At 43.6% G+C, this 23,623-nt stretch overlaps 1 protein-coding gene across 1 annotated transcript in view; it reads right to left on the bottom strand.

Moving 5' to 3' along the window:
• The window catches only part of LPCAT2 (lysophosphatidylcholine acyltransferase 2), a 62,658-nt gene that overhangs the window by 35,576 nt on the left and 3,459 nt on the right, over positions 1-23,623 (bottom strand). Inside the window, exons 2-6 of the mRNA XM_006121110.3 lie at positions 15,035-15,174; positions 13,739-13,956; positions 12,151-12,263; positions 7,804-7,864; positions 6,174-6,232 (exon numbers count right to left, since the gene is read on the bottom strand). Coding sequence (XP_006121172.2) covers positions 6,174-6,232; positions 7,804-7,864; positions 12,151-12,263; positions 13,739-13,956; positions 15,035-15,174 — 591 coding nt within the window. The remainder of the gene's footprint in view (positions 1-6,173; positions 6,233-7,803; positions 7,865-12,150; positions 12,264-13,738; positions 13,957-15,034; positions 15,175-23,623) is intronic.

The following is a 23,623-nucleotide window of genomic DNA, read 5'->3' as shown; positions in this document are numbered from 1 at the left end:
TCATGATGAAGGCAACATTTCTACATCACTTGATCAAAGCCACTTCTATATTTAAAGCATTCGCCATTAAATATCCCCCATGATCACCTTATGGTATCATAGATAACAGTTATTTCATGTATTTGAAATAAGACTGTAATGCCTGCCTCTGTATGCCAGAGAGACATTACTGTGGAAAATACTCCTGTAAGAAAGTACAAACATAACAAAATCTGACTATATGTTCAATTAGGTTATGGCCTTCTTGTCTGTATCTACTCTTTTGACCCTGTTTGCTGAAACTTGTTATGATGAAATACTGGAATCTTAACAGAAGAGGGAAACACCAGAAGAATTGTTGATGGTACTTTGGGGGAATCTAAGGTTCAAGAGGCGGGCAAGAAACGTCCAACTTCTGCTATAATCTAACTTCTTTTGCTTACTGTTTTACTTCAGCTACATCTAATAACTAAAGAACCCAACTATCGGGGGTTTTCACAACTGAGAAGAAGCAACCAAATTTTGATGCTAAAAAGATGCACTGCTTCCGGCCATCCTCAACCCCGCTTCAGGGTCCACTTAATGTGGACGCGCTAGTTCGAATGAGCAAAACGCTAATTCAAACTAGTTTTTAGTTCTAGATGCGTTAGTTCGAATTAACTAATTCGAACTAAGTTAGTTCGAATTAGCGCTGTAGTGTAGACGTACCCAAATACTATATAAGTGATTCCGATTACTGGATCTCTGAAGGAGGATTTTGCTCTGAAACTCTGGAAATAAGTCCCAGTCAATTGAGTATGGATCTAGAAGACTAGTGGAATCAAAGAACACAAACATATTTGAACACCTTTGTGCACAGATATAGCAGTTTCTTGCAATATCCTGGACATACATGATAGGATGAAGATAAACCTTACCAAATTATGTTTAAGAACATGAGTTCATTGGATTAAAAATGCAAACACTGATGTAGTATTGTGGGATGTATGTAACATCTCTAGAGGGAGACATGAATAATGTAAAGCATGGGAAGGTGTTGGGGACTTCAAAGGACTATTTGAAACAATTTGAACACTTAACTTTAAGTAAGTTTCCAGAAAATCTCTAAGGGGAGGAACATATAAAAATGTGCCCCCTTCTGTTATGCAAGAACTCAGCCTTTTGTAGCATCACCCTGAGGAGAACTATGGTCTACGAATTGCTGATTCTCAGATCAAAGCGCCTCAAAGCACAAAGCAGTGTCTAGCAAATTTGTAGGGTGCCTGTTCTGGGCTAACAGCTGATATGAACTTGTAACTACAGCAAACCCTTTGATGAGTTTGTAGGACTGTTCACCTGCCAGAGCCCTTGTTGGCATCCAGTTAAGCTTAAAAGTAGGATATAGGTTATTTTATTGTTTGTAATATACTTTCTCTGTGGTACTTTCACCTTAAAAGTGCTTGCTGAGGAAGAGCTGTGTGATAACTGAGCCATTATGCTGCTTATAGCCTCTGATGAAAAAAGGCAGAGTAGGCTTGCTGAGGGAGTCTACTTTACTGGGGAAGTCAGCAATGGCAGGGATCCATTCCACCTGGAAATACCCAGGACAGGAAGTGAAATGTGTGTCTCTGTCTCTGTCCAAGAGCTAGAACTCTGACAATGGACCATCGGGGGGGAGGGAAGGGGGGAACAGATGTGGTTGCCCTGAGCTGTGATAAGCCTCAGTAACTAGGTACAGAAATTAACTTCATATGTTCCATCCATCAACCCAGCCAATGTTGGTTCAACACACTGAACTGTATTTATAGATGTTTTCTACAAAAGCTACTCTAAAGAAAGCTTGGAGACTCTGAACGCATGATATTCTGATGCCTCCTGCAATCTACACATCCTTAAATTCAGAACTAAAAATATGTCTCGCAAATCCTGCATTAATGAATTATGCTGCATTATCAAAACTGTTACAAGGATAAGCACATTTTCAAGGTTACTTCAGCCAATCATGAAAAATGATAAAAGTGCCTTTTAAATGTGGGACAAGACAAAAAAATCATATGAATAATCAACCATAGTCTTTTTTCATCAAGGTGCCTTGTAAAACCTATTTTATCAACCTATATTCTAGACACAGATTCTATAAAAACAAACAAACAAAAAAGATCTACTCTACAGGTTTTAAACTGTTTATTTTAATTTTTATTTTTATTACTACAATATTGTGGGGCCTTAATCACAGCCCAGGAACCAGAAGTGCTAGGTGCTGAACAAACACAAGGGGGGAAAAGATACACCTTCCCTTGAGGAGCGTACAAGCCAAGTAATAACCCAGTGCTAACAACTGAAAGCAAAACCTTGCCAGTTGCTTTATGCTATCATGCTATTATAAATATCCTCTCTATTGTGTGCAGGAAGTTACAGAAGATCTGCTAATAATGAGTTGACATTATCCAAGAACACAGTTAGCAAGCTTTTAAGAAAGACTTAAGAGATAACTTAATTGAACACTTATGACCTATTTTACTAATTTTACCTATTTTGTCAAATTCCACAACAGCAATGTGAGCATACTACTTGTCTACTTCTTTCTCTAATCGGAAAAACAATTTCTGCATCCTTCTCTGTGAGCAGCAACTTCTGTCACCCATCTTGAATTTCTGGCCCTTCCTGCTGTAACATTTAATTGTACACCCTTCCTTTCCTTCAAAGGAAGCCACCAAAACTCATTTTCAAACATTATTCTTAATAATAAAAAAATCATGAATTGCGCTGGGTCTTTGCCCCTGAACTTAATTTGAACCTGCAGACTACGTTGCAGTGTGGCAAGGAATGAAATGATTGCAACTTCACTACGGAAGTCAATTGAAGGACACCTTTCTAAATCTTGTGGCAGTAGCAAAATTACATTCATGCATTGTAATCAAGTGATTCACTACTTAACTGCATGGGAAGTAGCATTAGAAAAAGCAAGGGTAGTAAAGAGTTCACCTAATGCTCCTTCCCAATACCAGTGTGGAGAAATAACATCAGAGGAGAGTACTGACATCTAAGGGCATGTCTTCACTACATGCCACCCTGGCTCAGCTGCACTGATGCAGCTACACCGCTGTCACATGTCTGGTGAAGATGTGCTATGCCAAGGGAAGAGCGCTTTCCCATCGACATAACTACTCTACCATGGCAAGAAGTGAAAGCTATGATGGCAGGAGACTGTCTCCCACTAATACAGTGCGATTATAAATAGTGAAAAACTTGCATCGCTCGGGGAGGGAGGATGGTATCCCTGAGTGATGTAAGTTAGGTCAACTTAAACAGTAGTGTACACCTACCCTAAAAAACCCGACAAAAGTGATCCCATTTGCAGGTTCCCACCTCAAAATGTTTGATGCTTCATGTGGTGATGATGCGGAGAAGAGGAGGGGAGGTGCAGAGGCAGCAGGAAAACAACAGGAGTATACTGGTCTACACCACTGAAAGCTGAATGTATTAAAGCACTAATAATGAAGCGTCAGGGAAGAAGAGTGTACCTCCCAAATCACAGCTTAATTCATTATAACAATGACCATTAAATAAGTGACATGGGGTCTTTGATGTTTGCTCAATGACATTAATTGCTCTAATAGCTACTAACATTTGGAAGGATAGAGTGGTGGACACTAGGAGTAAAACTGTGAATCAGAAGTCCCCAAATTCCCATATGACAAGTGCTTGCAGCTGCCTACTGATAGGAAACTGAAGTTACCTTTAATTAACTGTGAGAGGTGATGAGAAAAATGTATTTCATTTTATGTATATTTCAGACTAGGGTAACATCTGACCCCACTCAGGTCCATGGCAAAATTTTCATAGATTTTAATAGGGCCAGGATTTTACCTACATCCAATATAGGCCCACTGAAGTCAAGGGAACATTTCCATTGATTTCAGTAAGCTTTCGATCAGGATCTAATGATATTAAGAAGGCCAAGGCTTCAATCAGCTTACTTCCAATCTGATGTAAAACACTTAGCTTTGTAAATATTAAAGGACTTTACTCTTCCTTTAGTAATCACTCTTGTTGACTTTCTCCCCCTTGCCACTGGGGCCTGATGGAGCCAATACATAAGGACAATTCAGTGGCGGATACACCGGGGGGGGGAGGGAGGGGAGGTAAAAGGGTTATTTTTTAATTAAAACACTGAAGGAGTCAATAGACCACAATTTTATTCCCAGCTGTGCTACCCACCTCTTATGGAACCTTGGACAAAATGTTTCAGTTTCTTCATCTGTAAACTAAGGGTAACATTTACCTCACCTTTCTCACACGTGTTGTGAAGGTAAATTCATTAATGTCTAAGTTTCTGGAGTTTCTTGGATGCCGTGCAACCTATTATTCTTATGTACATGTAAGAGCAGGGGCAGCAAGTTTTGCCCGATGTATGAGTAAGTAGTTAATAGGGATTATATATATGCATCAGGGGGTTCAAAGTATTCCTCAAGTTTAAACAACCATGTAAATATTTCAGCAGTATGGAACAAGGTGTGCAATCAAGGACAATTCTTAAAATTCCTTGCTTTCCTAATAAAAAGTTTCTGAGAGGCAATGTACTCTCTCTATTTGTGGCCCATCTAGTAATTATCTTATGAAATTATTTCAAAGTTGTTTCTCTTAATAGATCACATTTGTTTTCTCGAGGGCCCCACAACATTACTATGAAAGATACATAGCCACAAGCTGGTATCCAGCTTTACAGAACACAGATTAAGCATGGTTTCTGTCTCAAAGCTAACCAAGTTATGGCATATTACAATTAATTAAACTAGTGTGAAACAAAAAGGAAAGCAGAGTTTATTATTCTAAATAATTTAATTATGCCGGAGGCATAACTTAACTACATTGGAGAAGGACCCAAGCATTTCTAATGTACTGTATTTGATTTCCAATTGCACATATACTACAATATGAAAAGTATATTAAAGATAACTGTGTTGTTATCATAATTTTTTACAAGATATTGCAAAAACAAATACTAATACTGAAGCACTAAACAGGGCATTTCCAAAGCACATGCTTTAAAGGAATGCAGTAATCTCATTTGTACTAGGAAAATAATTATAGAAGTATGACAAGCCAAGACCAAGCACCCTGCCCCCCAAAAATAAGAACAAATTTAGTCTGAGGGAATTGATTCCAAGTGGCTTACAGTCGGGGGGCAACAGACTTGCCAGGTTCCTGGACAAGGTGAGAAGGGGACCTAGTTCCATGCTCCCGGAAGGGGCGGGACCTCAAATGGAAGGGGTGTAGTTGGGGCAACGCTTAGCACTGCCCAGAGTGTGTCATGCCGCACTGCGAGCTCCCACTGGAGCACCATGTGGTGTTCCAGTGGTGATTTAAAGGGCCAGGGCTCCGGCCGCCACTGCTACTTGCTGGGCCCCAGGGCAAATACCCCTTTGCACACGCATCCTCCCCACTGCCGAGCCTGCTTGCAATCAATCAAAAAGGAACTTGTTGTACATTAGTTTACAAATTTGCTTTCCACACATCGTAAACAAAATATGGCAAGAGTGCTCTTAAAGTAGTATTTAATTTATTAAGCGCACTCTGCTGTATTACACAATGGTAGGTCCAGGGCTGGATTAAAGGGGGGTCTAGCCAGGAAGCTGCCTGGGGTGCCAACCTATGGGGGGAACCTGATGGCAGCTGTAAGGGGTGCCACATGCCCGGCCGCGCATTGCCCCTTAGAGCTGCCGTCAGGCGCCGTGCACCCGATTGCAGTTGTAAAGTGTATAGCGCCGAGGGGTGGGGCCGCGCATGCATCGCGCACCCGCTGCCCGGGGCACAGGAATGGCTCGAGCGGCCCTGGCCACGCGCCGAGGGCACAAGAAAGGCTTGGGCCGGCCCTGGGTAGGTCCTGTCTTCCGATGTGCCAAGTGTAATTTTGGTGGAGCCATGAGTGGAAATCTAAGCAACCTTTCTCTCCCCACAATCCTAGGACAGCCCTCACACTCCTGTCACATTAAGGAAGAGGAAAGATACAGTAGAGCCAGTTACACCAGGTTTCCATTATGGAAGTTTTCCGTGTCAGGAGAATTCTCAACCACCCTTTAAAGGCAAAACAGCTGGGCCTCTAATGATGCATTTAAACTTGATGACAGTGGACTGCCTACTACCTCAGTGCCTTTTAAGAATGTTTTGATTTCTGGCTTTGGTAGCTGCAAAAAGGGGAACATTCTACTTACCACTTTGTTTGGATATCGGAGCAGCACTGGCTGCACAGGAACTCCTGGAATAAAGGCTCCTGAAATCACAAATCACTTTTTAATATAAAAGAATACCACGTGAGAATTTTAAATGATTAAGACAAGGGAGGATTGGTGTAGGAGGAGAAATTAAATTTAAAAGTGGAAATGTAAAAAAAAGAAAAGTTGTGCTTGACAGTTATTTTTTAAAAGCATGACTAGTCAGATACCAGATAAAAGAGATACCAGAGTCCTTTCAGGCCAAGCAGATGCAACACCCACATCCTCACCACCAGCCACTTCTCCTATTTGAGTGGTGGGATGGGGCTGAGTGGTGCAGCTACATGGTTAGGAGGAGCTGATGCTGTGAGGAGCTGCTGATGCGGGGAGCTGGATCCTGACAGCGGTGGCACTGTGCTCCTCTCCTTTGGTTGTGAGATGGTTTAACCAAAAATACCGAACACCTCCCTCCCCCAAAAAATAACCACTGAGGAAAAGATTCTGTTGAGGAAAAAAAAGGAGGGGGAACCAAAGTTGTTCAGCAAAAAAAACTAAAAAGCAAAACACCAGCATGGCCCCTTTATGACGCTTTCTGGCCCTAACAGGCTGCTGGCGGCCGTCGGCCATCTTGTCTCCCTGCTCCGGGACAGACAGCTTCCCTGCGGAACCACGTAAGCACCCAGGATTTTTGCCTCCTGGCTGGGAAAAAAAATTAGAAAATACTGGACATGTTAGGTGTCTGGTATTTTCTGAATTTATTTACAAGAGAGGAGGCGAAAATACCAGACTGTCCGGGTCAATACCGGACACCTGGCAACCTTAACAGCGTCTCCTCAGAGCAGAGCCCTGCAGCTCAGTGGACACCAATCTCTATCCATGGGTAGACCTCTGTATACACACAAGGCCCTAGCATGGAGCCAGGACTGGCAGGAAACCTACCTTGGCCTCGCTGCACCATCGACCTGTAGCAACTGCCGGTAAGTGTCACCCACACCACAATCCCCAGCCAATCTCCCAGAGCCAGCACCCCCGCCTACATCTCTTCCCCCCCACAAAGCCAGCAACCCATATCCCAGCCCTGAGCCCTCTCTGAGAGCCAGCACCTCCTACCCTTTCATGCACCCCATGCTTCTGCCCCAGCCCACAAACTGGAGCCCATGGGAGACACAAGGCTATGTGGTTATGGAGCTGTTAAGTAAACAAAGCGGCAGGGGCCTGCTAGCAGCTTTCCCAAAGCAGGCGTACAGAGCAGTTTTGGGAGCCACAGCTCTAAAGCATGAAAAGGACACAGTAAAATTGAACAACTGAAAAGTTTCAGAAACTGCTGAAACAAAGTGCAAATAACTAGTCTATTATCAATCCACAAGCTGCCAGAAATTTAAAAGTAAACTTGCAGCGAATGGTATAAAGTAGTAGAGATTTCAAAAACTACTGAAGTTTTAATATTCTAATAATCTATTACTAGCACAGGCACAAAAAGTAGCTTTTTTTAGCGGTGCTTGATTTGACCGTACCTTACCTTTTAGACTAAACAAAACAAACCTACTGGCTCGAATTAACTGAAGTGACTTTGCAAACCATGTCTACCTATAATTTTCTAACAAAAGCAATGCAACATAATGACTCTCACCTTGTTTAAAGGTGATCAGGCAAGAACGATTTGTACAGGTGCCTTCTGGGAAAATCAGTACCTTGGATTAGAAAAAAAGATACATAAAAGACAGATTTTATACTTTCACCGTAACAACTTATACATATCTGAAGGTGTGACTTTTTACTCAAGCTTTCTGAGCTGTTGATGAGCCCTGATACTGAATCACAAGTTTATCACAAGTTTGTCAGCAAGGAAATGAAAGCAATAGTGAAGGGTGCCTATGATTGACAGTGATTTTATTCATCTGGATTTGGAAATAAATGCTTCGTAAGAGAGGGAAGTTGGAGAAGTCATTTGACAAATCTGAAGTAGATAACAAAAGGCCTCCAATGCTTCCCATGAAGTACCTAGTGCTGGATTTAATGAGTGGTTGTTTCTTTCTTCTGCTAGGAGCTCCTTACAGATCTGTAAGCTGTATGCACATTGAGTCTGGGTTGACATCAAGTGCATAGGAGGCACTCAAGCACTTAACACAGATGCTATCAACATGAATCTAGATGCCATTTGTGAGGATATGATCACGGCTCAAGGAGTAGCAGCAAAACACAGCTGTAGGGCGGGGGCATCTGTGATGTGATGGCTTCTGCAAGCATTGCGTAGTTCTGAATGGCTTTGGCGTCTGGCAGAATCAGACACACAGGATACTCAGGAGGACTTAGAATCCTTTTCTGGAGCCAATGGATTAGAAAGAGATACTGTGTGACACAGTGCAGCCAACCCTTACAGGGAAATAGCTCACAACAAGGGTTCTGCCTGTTCGGGGCAAAGGATTTCTATTGGAATTCTGAACTCTCTGGACAAGAACATGCAACTCCTGAACAGCATCACCATAACAAACATTACACAGAGATGCTTCCTACTAGTGCTGGGGAAAGAGAGGGTGAGCATTCCTATGCTCCAGTGACACTCCACTTGGGGCCATAGGCACATAAGTGTAAACAGGGAAACCCAGAGGCTGCTCCAATTTATGACAGAGGAGCAATTCCAAAGAAGGAGGAAGCAAGAAGGTGGTATACACATGACCATTCCTGTATCAACCATAATGCAAACAGAACAAAAACTACTACCTGGGTACTTGGGCATGAAAGGGTATGGGCTTAGTGCTCAGACAGAGGAATTTTTATGTGCCTACCTCTAGAATCAAGTGGACAAATAAAGCCAGTTCTCCCTAGGTTGCAACACTTTTTGAGGAATTAAAGGAAACAGATGATAAGAGCAGCAGCAGCAGGTGTTCCAGGTTAGCATCTGCCACTTATATCAGCAGACATGCTAAGAACAAACAACCAGAATAGCTGGCCCCCTTTTTGCTAACGGGAGCGTCCTTCTGTTGATGTGTTCTGTTCTAAGGGAAGGGGCCTGTGGATTGCTCTGCATCCGTGTAATAGTAGTAGCATTTGGCCCTACATATTGGCCCAAGGTATGTTCATGGTCAGGTTCCTCCAAAAAAGAGAAAAGGTAATGCCCAGGACAGAAAGTCAGAGAAGCGTGGGCTCAACTTGGCCACTGTCTCATTTCACAACTCTGGGTTGGTCACTTAGCTATTCCTCCTTGGTCAGCCTGGAATCCACAAAGCTACTCTACTTTATGCCACAAGCCTAAGAAGCCCCCAATACTTGTGGGGACGTGGGATAGCGCAAAGCTATCTTAAAGCCATATTTGTGTCTGACCTGGTCTTCAGCAGAGCTCTGGTGCACCGGCCTACATGCCATCCACCCATGCATTTCATGCAAAACAATGAACTGCACTTGCTCAATTACACCTCCATTTCTAAGCACAACATTATTCAAAAGCCTTCCTAGAAGTGACCTGTGGGGAGGGGGTTGATGAAAATGCCTGCCTGGTAGAGTTCCATACCTGAGACAAATGGAAAAACAACAAAGAAGGCTGTATAAACGCATAGTGCAAATTTGAACATGCACTTGTAAGTCAAATTTAAGAAGCCTAAATTGTAACTAAAGAACCTGGAGCAAGCTGCTTGTGAAATGAAAATGATGCATGCTACATTTAAGTAATCCATCCTGGGGAGAAAATGACATATATTGTGGGATTTTTTTGCTCCTGGAAATGGGAATCTATGGCTGCTGTCTGTCCCAACATCTCCCTTATAATGAGGGCTGTACGTTCAAGTTCAACAGAAGCACAAATATCTTGCTAGTGGAGTCTTTGATTTGTCACAGGCTTTTCATTTTTCCTTCAGAAACAAAAACAAACCGAGAGCCAGTTTCCTCATGCTGTTCCAATCATTCAGGAAGGGACCAGCTCTGAGAAAAAAAGCTCCCATGATATTTCAGCCACCGAATCAGTTCCCTAAAAACAAAAGCAAACACCACAGATACCAGCATGAGATCTTGTGCAGATTTCTACCTTGGATGCTCCTTTGTCTTTCAAAGCTCCACACATAGTAGAAGAGGTGCCATTCCAATGGTCAGAGAGTCTAGGGGAGTTCAGCTGGGGAATGGGTTATGAAGGGGCAGCAGTGGGCTCAAGTCAGAGCTAGAGGGTCATTTTCTACAGCGATCCTTTAGGCTTTGCTCTTCCAAGAAGAATGGGGTATGCTAAGGCTCCAGGACCCAGCCCAGCCCTTAGCCTGGCACAGTAACTGTGGAGCAGCTTTGTTTTTCCATTTGTCACAAGCATGAAATTCTCCACAGAGGTCCTCAGCATCCAGCTATTCAGGCTGGAAAGGGTGTCATCCTCGAAGCAGAGGTGCTGAAAAGTTGCCCAACGCAAGTATGTGTGCAGCAGATGTCTCATTATTCTCATGCTGAATTTGACAGACAAATGATAATGAGGGGTGTAAATTTGCTGTGATCACTCAAGAAAGAGACGTTGGTATCACTGTGGATAGTTCTCTTCCTCTGTAGCATGGGGTACAGATCACAGCTAGAGGATTCTCTGCATCTTGGGGTCTTCAAAGTATTTGAAGGCTTCAATATCTGAGATATAGGTGAGAGGATTATTCTAGGAGGGGTGGGTGAGATTCTGTGGCCTGCACTGTGCAGGGGGTCAGACTAGATGATCATAATGGTCCCTTCTGACCTTAAAGTCTATGAGTCTTAAAACATCCACTCGCTGTGCAACAACACTCCGAGAAAAAAAAGCTAACAGAACGTTGGGAACCAGTAGGAAAGGGATAAATAATAAGACAGAAAATATCTTATTGCCTCGATATAAATTCATAGTACACCCACTTCATGAATACTGTGTGCAGGGGTGGTTGCAAGAAATATTTATTTGAATTGGAAAAGGTTCAGAAAAGAGCAACAAAAATTATTAGGCGTATGGAAGGGCTTTCATATGAGGAAAGGTTAATAAGGCTGGAACTTTTCAGCTTGGAAATAAGATGATCATGACTGGTGTGGAGAAAGTAAACATGGAAAGTGCTATTTAGTCCTTCTCATAACACAAGAATCAGGATTTACCACATGAAATTAATAGGCAGCAGGTTTAAAACAAAGAAACAGAGGTATTTTTAATGCAACACACAACCTGTGGAACTCCTTGTCAGAGGATTTTGCAAAGGCCAAGACTATACCAGAGTTCAAATAAGAACAAGCTAAATTTATGGAGGATAGGTCCATCAACAGCTATTATCCAGGATGCACAGAGATGGTGTCCCTAGACTCTATTTGCCAGAATCTGGGACTAGATTACAGGGAATGGTCCATGTGATCAGGGTGCGACAAATAATATAATCTACTCGCCTGTGGCAAGTAGATTTCAACCCGGAAGAGCCAGGTTCAGGTGATCTGCGCATGCGCAGATCGCCGGACAGTGCGGCTGGCGAGCGGGGCTTGCCGCGGTTCGGCGAGCCCTGCGTGTGATGATTGCCTGTTCTGTTCATTCCCTCTAGGGCAACTGACATTGGCCACTGTCAGAAGATAAGATACTGGGCTGGATGGACCTTTGGTCTGTCCCAGGATGGTTGTCCTTATGTTATGTTCTTACAGAGGGTAAAGTGGCTTCCAAAATATAGGTGAAGCCAAATGCCTATTAAATTTCAAGCAACCTGGTCAACAGGCTCAAGGCCCCAAACCTGGGGGTGGACAGAGGGGAAAAAAGCATCCCCGTGAGTGTCCTGGACATGTATTTTTCACATTAGTACATTTAGCTTCTTAATTGATTCCTAATTCATTCAAAAGTAATTATGCTGGAACTAATTCCCTTTCCTTTTTTAAAAGCCTTTTATAAATCCTAAAGGGTTGATATTATCTCCTTTGGTTTGAGTGTTACAGCTACAGGCCGGTACCCACGTGAATAGGACTTTTAAAGCTTAAGCTTCACAATTTAAAAGGAAAGCTGACACTTTACAGCCCATTTTACCTGTGGCCACTGGCCGCCTGATGTTGCTCGTTTAGTTATCTCATTGATTGTATTCCTTCGAGAATCTGGGTCTACACGTGAAACCACTACTGGCTGGAGGGCTCTGAGAATTGCTGTGAAAGAAAGATTCCAGTTATCCTTATTATTCATAGCAGACTAATAGCCCAGAAATCCAACTTGAGATCAAGTGCCACTGTCCTAGGCACTGAATAAGTGCATAGTAAGAAACAGACCCTGCCTTGATCAGCTTCCAGTCTAAATAGAAAAGACAGACCAAGGATGGGAAAATCATGATATTACTGCCCCTAATAAAGAGAAATTGTGTGATTTCTACCCAAGTTCAAACAAGCTGTGGCACAAACTGAATGCAGGTCTCCCAAGTCCCAATCCTGCACTGACTGTGAGACCATCTTTCCTGCCCTGTACTCCCTACGCTACATAGCAAATATAAGTACATCTCTCATGCTAGCCTAGTGTTTTTGGGTTATTTTTCCTAGTTGCCTACTGGGAGTTGGGCTTTGAGTTATATTGCTTTTGAAAAATGCTGTAAACTTCAGGCTGGCCACCATAAACAATAAAGGATGTGAGATTAGTGAAAGGGCTACAGCATATATATGTCCCAAAGTAATAATAAAAGTACAAGTCTTCTTTTTTCTTGGGGAGAGAGGCGGAGGAGGATCAGACAAAGGGAAAAATCAAGCATATATCCTATTCTAAAAACTGGTTTCTTTTTTACATAACTTCTTCACAGCCCTGTGACACATACACAAAAAGCAGAAATACTCAGAGAGCTTAAGCCTAGGAAGCAGTGGCAAGAATATGCCATTTTTTAAAATTTCCTTAGTATGGATTTGTTCTGCATTTTCTTTATATAATTCTCCACCCCCAACACACTAAGTAATTTGTAGCTCATCTGCAAATCAAGCATTTTAAGGACCTGACAAATCCATTCATCCATCCCTGTCAAGTAATAAATTTAGGATGGCAAGAGGACAACTTAGCTTGGCAAGTGGGCAGCTTAACTATCAGTTTATATATAGAACATAAGGTTACCATATATATCGAACATAAGGTCATTTGTTTTTAAACCGACATCCCCAACTTACAGCCCCTTTATCTTTCTCCTCCTTCCTTCCACCCAACAGTCAGGAATTTCTGGGAAGCTCCCAACCATTCCCCATTCCATTCAGGTTGCCCAAAGCCAAACACCATCAAACAGGAGAATCTTCTGGCTCATGACTAGAGGGATAACTGTCAAAGGTCACTTGAGTCATGTACAGAAGTCATGTCCATTGTCTTAATGGAGCTAAAAAGAATGACAAGACAGTGTTAAGTAGGGTAAGACAGTGGAGATATAGGTCAGCTTTTCAAAGATATTTAGACTCCTAAGATGCATGGTGGGATATTCAGAAAAGCCTAAGGAAGGTAGGAGCCTACCTTCCATTGAGTTCCAAAAATCCCACTAGGGACCTAGTTGCATTTTTAAGTGCCTAAATCTCTGAACATCTGGCACTTTTTAAATAGGACTTTGGCTCCTATGCCACTATGATACTTTTAATCCTTTATCTGTAACTTCATAAATACTTACTGCCAAATACTGGGGCTGACAGGTTCTCTAATCTGGATACCATGGACGGCAATCCAGCTATGACACAAACAATTCCATCAAAGAAGCTTGAGTGAGGAGCTACAACGAAGATTGGGGCTTCCAAGGGTCCTGCTACTTTCCCCTTCACTTTAACTTGGAAGCCCATCAAGAAGAAAATAACATGAGCAAAGCACTGGAGGGCACACTGGGTCATTGTCCTTTAAAAACAAAATAAATAGCATGCATAAGTGAATAAATTCCATTAGTTGCTCAGGCCATCATTTCTTTCCCACCTTAAAATAAGGAGCATGTAAGTAGGGTTTCCATACTGGAACTATATCTATGTGGGAAACCAGATGCTACTGCTCCTTTTTATTTTAAACACCGTACAGATTCCACTTTGAATCAAACTTATCCTGTCAAATAGCATCAATCTTATTTTTTAATGATCAGTTTTAATAAAGAAACCCTGATTAAGATAGAAAATGATCATGTTCCTTTAAAGAGGCATTTTAACTCTTAGCTACTCCACAGTTTTTCTGCAACCCATTTCCGATTTGTTATTCACGCCTGGTATCATATGACTGCAATGAGGGAAGAATCTGGAATGCACCCAAGATATTGAAAGGCCCAAAGCTGAGTGATAAAATCCCAGAATCCCTACTTAATAAACATAACTGTGAAACAGCTCTTTGGTGACATCACAGCTAGAAGAGACTTGTGAGGTGTCACATTTTTGCTGTCATCCATAATAATATTGAGCAATCTGAGCACAAAGGTGGCCAAACATAAACTCTGTCTATAATGAAACATCAGCAATATACATGAATGTATTTTCTTGTTCCCATCATTCTTGAGTAGAAATCCAAAGGTGTTTTTACTTCCTTTCTTAGTAAGTACTCCAATCCACAGTCCAAATATTCCTTTCCCGCACCACCTGTAAGGAAAGGCCTGTCTTGCAAAATGCCTGTCTTTAACAACTAAATTAATCCCAAAGTCTCTGCAGTAATGAGCTGAGCATGCTACATAGCTCGCCACACAGATTATTTGAAAATTGCATGAGGCTGCAAAACCCTTATTTCTGTTTTACAATCACTCAGAACAAATGCACCAAAAATGCTGTTAAATTTCAAGATGTGAAGCAAACACAATTATCCACAACATGTATTTGCAATCCTTCTTTGATCTATCATTTAAAATATCTTTGGTTATTTCTAAAGGAAACATTTTATTAAAGTTTGGAGCTTTTAAAATACACCACTAAAAGTTACCCAAAGTTTGACAATTGCTTTTTACCTCTTCCATCCCACGAGTGGCACAGACTCTCTCCCAGAAGAGCAGAAAGCTGCAAGTGCTGCAAATGGCCATGCTAGCAGCAAAATTAATGCAATGCATATAGCACGAAGTGGAAGCAGGATAATTCCCAACAGGACAGTCTGCAGAGAGGGAAAAAAAGAAAGAAAAGATTGAACTACATGACAAATTTCCATCCAGTTGAGATAGTCAGTAACCAAACAGCATTACCATCTTTTTGTTTTCTCAGTCCTGGTCCTAGGGAACACACCCACAATGCAAAGCCTAATTTTGGAACAGCCTCAGCAGAACCACAAACTAATCTGGAATGCAAATATTTGACAGAGTACTAAACTTTATTATGCTGTAACTCTATTCTGCTTTATTCTACAACTAGAAGATTTAGTTGCACAGGTACTTCATTTTTATGTTTTGGAAAATAAAATGAAAATGTCCGTGCATAATTTGAATCATTGCTCTGGGATGGAGTTGGGGATGAGGGGTTGCAGGTTGCTCTGGAGAAAGAGGACTACCCCACTCTCTTATGGCAGCAGTTTGGGGCTAGGGAAGAAGCACCTCTCTATGGTGGCTGCAGCTCCCACAGGCACAGCCAAGGGAGGAGTGCGTATCCCCCAGCTGGGTTAGATCCAAGTTTGCCCCCTGCGTTCACCATCCAGACTGAGGAATGCAGCAAACTGTGCACTTTCTAGAGATGTAAAAATGTGATTAAAAATGTAACCATATAACCACTCTGAATCATAATGGTTGCATGTGCTGCCGGCTCTGCTTAAATACTGGCAGTTGAATGCACCACAGACAAGAGGCTGCTTCGGCAGGCTCTGCAAGGATGGAGCAGCCCCCTTCCAGGGGTGGATGGGAAGCCCCTCCAGCCCCTATTGGTAAACTGGGATCAGTAAGCATTACCCATTTAGGGTGAGGCTTACTGGTTGACCTTTCACATCCTTAGCACTTTCCCCTCACTTCCCAATGAAGAGGAACAGTCAGCAATGTCCTTGTACAAATCGGGGAGAGAGGAGGGCTTCAGCCCCACCGCCCTCCCTAAAGGGTGCCCTTGGTGGGGCTTGAGGCTGTGGCAGTCCTAGAGGGGGGCATGTCCCTCCCCACCCTCTCTCACCGGCTTGGTGATTCTGACTGTTTCCTGTATAGTTTTATGAGAAGCAATACCTTTCCAGGCATATCCCAATTTCTTGGTACAACCAAACCCTTACTTTGCTTTAAGCTCTGATAGGAGGAAACTGTATACTGAATTTGGTGGTCCTTGCCCTTACTGTTTAGGAGAAGTTCTTGAGCAAACAGACAAACTGCTGGAGGGTAGGAATACGGTCCAGAGCAGAGGTGGGCAATAATTTTTTGTAATTTTTGTAATAATTTTTGGCGGGGCCTCAAGCAGAAGGGGCGAGACCAGGATACTTCCGGGCTCCCCACCACCCGAAACCATGATTGGTCTGGGGGTGGGAGAGCACCTTTGTCCAACCGTCCACACCTCCCCGTTTTCCCTAGGTGCCCATGCCCCTGGCTGGGAGGAGACTTCCCATGCTCCCCCGCCCCCTGGTCAATCAGGGCCTGGGGGTGGGGGAGCATTTGAAGTTTCCTCCGCTCTGTCCCTGCCCTGCATAGCGCTTAAAAGCACCATAAGCTCCTGGCAGGGCAGGAGGAGGCATCGTGTGCTCCCCACCCCCAGGCTAATCAGGGCCGGGGGCAGGGGAGCGCGCAAAGTCTTCTCCCGCCTTGCCAGGAACATGCAGCACTTCTAAGTGCTGCGTGCTCCTCACAGGGCAGGGCCAGGGCAGAGGAAACTTTGTGCGCTCCTCCACCCTCAGGCCCTAACTGGCCTGGGGATGAGGGAGTGTGCAAAGCCTCCTCCAGCCCTGCCAGGAGTGCCTGGCGCTTCCAAGCACAGCATGCTCCTGGCAGAGCAGAGGAAACTTCGCACACTCCCCCCACCCCCAGGCCCTAATTGGCCTAGTGGCAGGGGAGCGGCAAAGCCTCCGCAGGCCGGATCCACCCACTTGGCGGGCCGGATTCTGCCCACGGAGGCCCTTTTGCCCATCCCTGGTCCAGAGTGACCTAGACATATTGGGGGATTGGGCCAAAAGAAAACTGATGAGGATCAACAGGAGAAGTGCAGAATCCTGCACTTAGGAAGGAAGAATCCCAAGCACTGCTACAAGATGGGGATCAACTGGCTAAGCAGCAATTCGGCAGAAAAGGACTGAGGGTTACAGTGGATGAGAAGCTGGATATTAGTCAACAGTGTGCCCTTGTAGCCAAGAAGGTGCATTAGGAGGAGTATTGCCAGCACATCTAGAGAAGTTATTATTCCCCTTTATTCGGCACTGGTGAGGCCACATCTGGAGTATTGCGTCTGCTACAGAAAGGATGTGGACACACTGGAGAAGGTTCAGCAGAGGGCAACAAAATAATTAGGGGGCTAGAGCACATGACTTACGAGGAGAGGCTGTGGGATTTGGGCTTGTTTAATCTGCAGAAGAGTGAGGGGGGATTTGATAGCAGCCTTTAACTACCTGAAGGGAGGTTCCAAAGAGGATGGAGAGAGGCTGTTCTCAGTAGTGACGGATGACAGAATTAGGAACAATGGTCTCAAGCTGCAGTGGGGGAGGTCTAGGTTGGATATTAGGAAATACTATTTTACCAGGAGGGTGATGAAGCACTGGAATGGGTTCCCTGGGGAGATGGTAGAATCTCCATCCCTAGAGGTTTTTAAGTCCCGGCTTGACAAAGCCCCTTGATATAATCCTTGGATGATTTAGTTGGAGTTGGACTCGATGACTTCCTGAGGTCTCTTCCAGCCCTATGATTTTAAACTCTTAAAATATATAGTAGATACTGCTGCTGTGTATAACATGTATATGCGCAAATCATAGTCATCACAAGATATGACTAGATGCCATGAAGACTCTCAACATAACTAATCACAATGAAATAGGATAATTACTTAATCATTTAAGAAATCTTGAAATAATTCCACAATGTTTTTCAATCAGGTCAAAAACAAAATTCAGTATAAACAAAAGTAGCTATTTTGGGAACCCCTCATTTTGAAAGTTATATCTCAATTATCATTACATTCATATCCATTTACCAATGAACTTCCAACACTAGACAGGTGCATTGCAGCAAGAAGTGTATCATGCAAAAAACAAGCAAGTTATTTTAGCGTCAGATCAGATAATTGGCTCTAATTAGCAACCATGCAAGCATTACCATTTTTAAACCAGTAGCAGCATTCCTCCCTCAAAGACAGCATTTCTAATCTGATTTTTACAAATGACTACTTTGTGGTCAGTAAATAAAGGCCAAACATCTGCCCCACTCAGGAAATAACCTCTGAAAACATTAATGCAGCTGAATGATCTCTACCAAACTATCAATCCGCTGTATTGATTCTTACCTCTCCCTTTTAAATGAACTATTGTTTATAATTCATGCTGGAGATTTAAAACATTTCTAAGTATTATTCATCCTATTTTTAGGGCCATCGCAAGGGGGGGCACAGGGCCTGGGCAACACTTCCCAGTGCCCCAGTCATGGGACCCGAGGCAACTGCCCCACCCCCACCTCCGAAGCAACACAGCCCAGAGGATTACTGGGCTCTAGTGCAGTGGCAGCAGGAGTCCCCTCCCCACACACACTCACCACTCGGCGGGCGGAAGCCAGAGCAGCCCAGCAGCCTGCTCCACTCTAGCACACCACCCTCCCAGTCTGCTGTGCCTCACTTCCCCACAGTGGCAGGAAGTTGGGCGCACCGTGGCTGCAGTGCTCTGCTTCTTGCTGCCACTGAGCAGCCGTGCACAGCAGACCAGGAGAGGGTGGCAGGGCAGCATGGAGAGAGCTGCCAGACCACGCTGGCTCCCGCTGCGCACGTGGTGAGTGCAACGGGGGAAGGTGACCCTTGCTGGTGCTGTGCTGGGCCATAATCCTGCAGGACCCTCCCATCCATAGGACAGTTGGGATGGCCTCCGCAGGCCCCCAAAAACATGGGGTCTGGGGCAGCCGCCCCGATTCATCTTATGGATGGAACAGCTCTGCCTATTCTTCCATACATTCCTTTGGCTCCAACGTTCCTTTTGTCTGTCTCTCACGCACTTGTTTCAGAATTCGTTCAGTCTTGTCATGGCATCCCCCTGCTCCAAAGACAACTGGATCTTCTTCATTCAAAAGTAAATTTGGCCTTATTTATTTTCGAAGTATTAATATTAATACTGCTCAGCCTAGAAGCCCAGGACAAGGATTGGGGCTCATTGTGCTAGGCATAAAGGCAGTCCTTGCCCCCAAGGCAATGCACAAAACTACACACAGAAGCAACAGGGAAAACACAATGTGTGAGTGATTATTATCAGTACCATACAAGGGAGTGGTCATAATACACCAGCTGCCTAACCGTTCTCTATTATGGAGTAAGCACTGTGGCAGAGATGAGTTTTGAAGAGGGATTTGACGGAGGGCAATGTAGTGGCTTTGTAGATACGCAGGAGGAACTCCTTCCATATGGAAATAGCAACATGGGAGCAAATATTGCTGGTTTAAAAAAATGCACTATGAAGAGTGGCACTGTTGCCTTTGAGAGTGCACTTCTAATTATTTGCACTGCAATGAATCCATATCTGAGAGATGCCATGGTCACGAGTTAAAAATCACAAACTTGTGGCTAATGGCAATCTGTTCTTTTAATGAGGTTGGTATCAGCCACATGAATTATTAGTGGGCAGTAAAGGGATGTAAAAGGGTAGTCGAACAGTTGACTGCCCAGTAAGCCCAGGCTCATCGGGCAGTTGAGTTGACTACTCGCATACCCCTTCCCCTTGCTGGCTCTATATCAGCAGCAGCAAAGGGTGAGGGAGAAGCAGGAGCTGGTGCTGGGGGGAAGATGGCTTAAAAGCCAGTTCCCCCTAGCACTGTCTGCATGGGGGGAGGGGCAAGGAAGGCAGAGTCGCAACAGAGGTAGTGAGCATGCCCCGCCCTCCCCCATCAGCTAATTGAGTAGTTGATGGAAATTCCATTAACTACTCAATTAGCTAATTATCTGCAATTTAACATCCCTAGGACAGTAGCAAAAAGTATTTTTTTTCTCAGTAGAAGACTCTTGGCTGATTTCACAAGCCAGAGGGCAGATTACGCGAGTGACCCTGAATGACAGCAGGTATGGTATGATACATCAGCAGACACAGTAGCCCATAAGTTTTAAGTTTCCTATTTTAACCTCACAAAATCTAGCCTGAGCTATTTTCTGTCCTCTACTAGGTGATGAAGCAGAAATCAACCACACAGTGATCCAGAAAGCAAACACCTGGCATCAACACCTTCTGTGCATCTGCCTGAAATAGATTAATACATTTCTTACGATTTCTGAACGGCCTTCTCTTCCAGCTGTTTTAAACCTTTAACCACAGGCAATGCATACACACCTCCAGATTTATTTTCACAAAGAGTGTGTCTAGACTACAGGGTTTTGTCGACAAAACTGGACTTTTGTCAACAAAACTATACCTGCGTCTACACTGTCGCTGAGTTCTGTCAACATAACGTCGACAGAACTCAGCAGTTTTGTTGACGGCTGTAAACCTCATTCTACGAGGAATAATGCCTTTTGTCGACAGAAGGCTTTATTGCATCTACACTGAGCTTTGCGTCTACACTGTCATGTCGACAAAGCGGCTTGCTTTGTCGACAGAACTGGCTGTAGTCTAGATGCTCTTTGTCGACAGAAGCTTTGTCGACAGTATGTGTACGTCTAGACTACATGCCTCTGATAACACAGAGGCATGTAGATTAGACTACCCAGCATAGGAAAATGAAGCGACGATTTAAATAATCGCCGCTTCATTTAAATTAAAATGGATGCTGTGCTGAGCCGATCAGCTGTTTGTCGGCTTGGCACGGTAGTCCGGCATACCTGGGAGGTCGACAAATGCCTTTGATGTTGACCGGGGAGCGTCCAGACTACCACGCTGAGCCGACAAACAGCTGATTGGCTCAGCGCGGCAGCCATTTAAATTTAAATGAAGCGGCGATTATTTAAATCGTTGCTTCATTTTCCTATGCCGGGTAGTCTAATCTACATGCCTCTGTCACCAGAGGCATGTAATCTAGATCAGGGGTCTCCAAACTTTTCAGCCCGAGGGCCGCATTAACTATCAAACAGCAGTTCGGGGGCCGACTACACACTTGAGGTCCAAATAAAAAACAATCAAAACATGGATGTTGTTTTTAATTATTTATTTAATATTATTTTATTCAGTTATTATTTAATAACACATTCATACACTACACATGAACACCTGTATTAGTGTGAATGGTGAAATTGTTTCCTGGATGCCAAAATAGCAGACATTTCTGGCTTTAGATTTGTTGTCCCTAACATCAACAGTGACCTGAGATTATCATCGGACAAGTTTGTTCTCAAATTGTTCTTCACGTATTTCATTCTTGAAAATGTTTGTTCACACAGGTATGTTGTTCCAAAGATTGAAAGGTACCTTGATGCAAAAGTTTTGACATTAGGAAAGTCTTCCTTGGGCAAAAACTGGTAAAAACCCACCAGTCCTATTTTGAACTTGTCCCTAAGGAGGTCATTTGCTTGCAACTCAATGACTTCCAGCTGCAGTTCATCTGGGCAACTGGCCACATCTGCTTCAAATGGGTTTTGAAACAATCTCACTTCTTCTGCCTTTGAATCCAAAAAGGTCTCCACGGGCCGGATGAGAGGGCCTCGCGGGCCGCATCCGGCCCCCGGGCCGTAGTTTGGAGACCCCTGATCTAGATGTACCCTATCTGTCGACAAAAGCCTGTAGTCTAGACGTACCCAAAATGGAAGAGAGCTACCCAGGCCAAAAAGCGCTAGGGTCTGTGATTATTACAAACACACAGAATAGGTAGCATTGGCTTTAATTATTTATATTATCATTCTGCTAGGCACTGTACATACACATAACAAAAAAAGACAATCTTTGAGTCAAATTGCTTACAATGTGATCTTAAGAACATAAGAATGGCCACGCAAGGACAGACCAATGGTCTATTTAGCCCTGTATCCTGTCTCTAACAGTGGCCCACACCCAATGTTTGAAAAGGAATGAGCAGATTAGGGCAATTTGAGTAATGCAACTCTTGTTGTCCAGTCCAAGCTTCTGACAGGTGGAAGTTTAAGGACATCCAAAGCATGGGGGTGCACCCTCTTGGCTACCAGCTATTGCAAGACCAATCCTCCATGAACTTGTCTATTTCTTTTCTAAACCCAGTTACATTTTTGGCCTTCACATCTGTGGCAATGAGTTCCAGTGGCTGACTGAGTTGTGTGAAGAAATACTTCCTTTTCTTTGTTTTAAACATACTGCCTATTAATTTCATTAGGTGATCCCAGGTTCTTGTGTTATATGAATGAGTAAATAACACTTCCCTATTCACTTTTTCTTCTTATTCATTATTTTATAAACTTCCAGGATGATTTTTCTGCCCACAGGTACCAACTTTAAAGCAATGAATTATAATTCTGCCTTTCCACATTGGTCTCCATTCATGTAATCTCATACTTTGGCCTGTCTTTCTGCCACCTCCTGGATGTCCACCACTAGTTTACCCTGAACAAAATCAAAACTGAACTCATTAGACTCTCTCCCAAATCCAGTGCTCTAAGCCAGTATCTGAAAATACATGCTGTCAGTCTTGGGGTTAGCTTTGGCTCCTTCTTCCCCTATGTCTTCACACGGTAAGTTTTATACCAAAACATTACTAAAATCTAGCCCTTTTTCTCTCCACCCAGCTAGGCCTGTATCATCTGCCTCTTCCTCTTCTCTAGCTTCTCTGACAAGCATATTGCCCCCATTCCTGCTAATCCATTAAAAATACTGTTGACAAGAACATGTTCTTTACCCTTTGCTCCCACTACATCATCCTTTTCTCTGAATCCGTCCACATTTTCCAGCCCTTCAGATTCAAGCTTCCTGTCCTTATCTTCCCTGCTCTTCAAAATTCTGTCCCTCTAACATATGGTATTCTAGTCTTTTTCCCCCCCACATTTTGTTATTGGGATATCAGCAGTTACGCGGTTTACTGGCAACCCAGCTGTGGGGGGAGCAGCACCTCATCCACAGGATCCCATGTAAACTTTGAAGTAGGAATAAGATCCTCCGGAAAAGGGCACTTTTTCCGGAGGATCGGGGCCAGTGTAGACGCTCTTTTCCGGCTTTTTTAAAAGCCGGAAAAAAGCGGCGGACATTTTTATTTAAATGCCGCGGGGGATATTTAAATCCCCCGCGCATTTCCCTACTACGACTCATGAAATTTACATGCCCCTTCCGGAAAAGGGGCCAGTGTAGACGTAGCCTATAGCTGATTAAATGGAATTTTATATCCCTACCTACTTCACTTTGCCAATTAAGGCAAACTCCATTTGTTTACTTTTCCCACGAGTGTTTCTGATTTCTTCCATGATACCAATTATGCTTATGTAACTCACTGGTCTGTGTGTTTTCCTCTGTGCCCATGCCATACAAGATAAGCCTCTGATAGCTCCCAGCTAGAGAGTGTACCCTGAACTCAAGATGCAGAGAC

This window comes from Pelodiscus sinensis, chromosome 12, assembly GCF_049634645.1.
Source record: "Pelodiscus sinensis isolate JC-2024 chromosome 12, ASM4963464v1, whole genome shotgun sequence".
Lineage (NCBI taxonomy): Eukaryota > Metazoa > Chordata > Testudines > Trionychidae > Pelodiscus > Pelodiscus sinensis.
The sequence above is the reverse complement of the archived record's forward strand: the minus strand, read 5'-3'. Positions and strand labels throughout refer to the sequence as shown.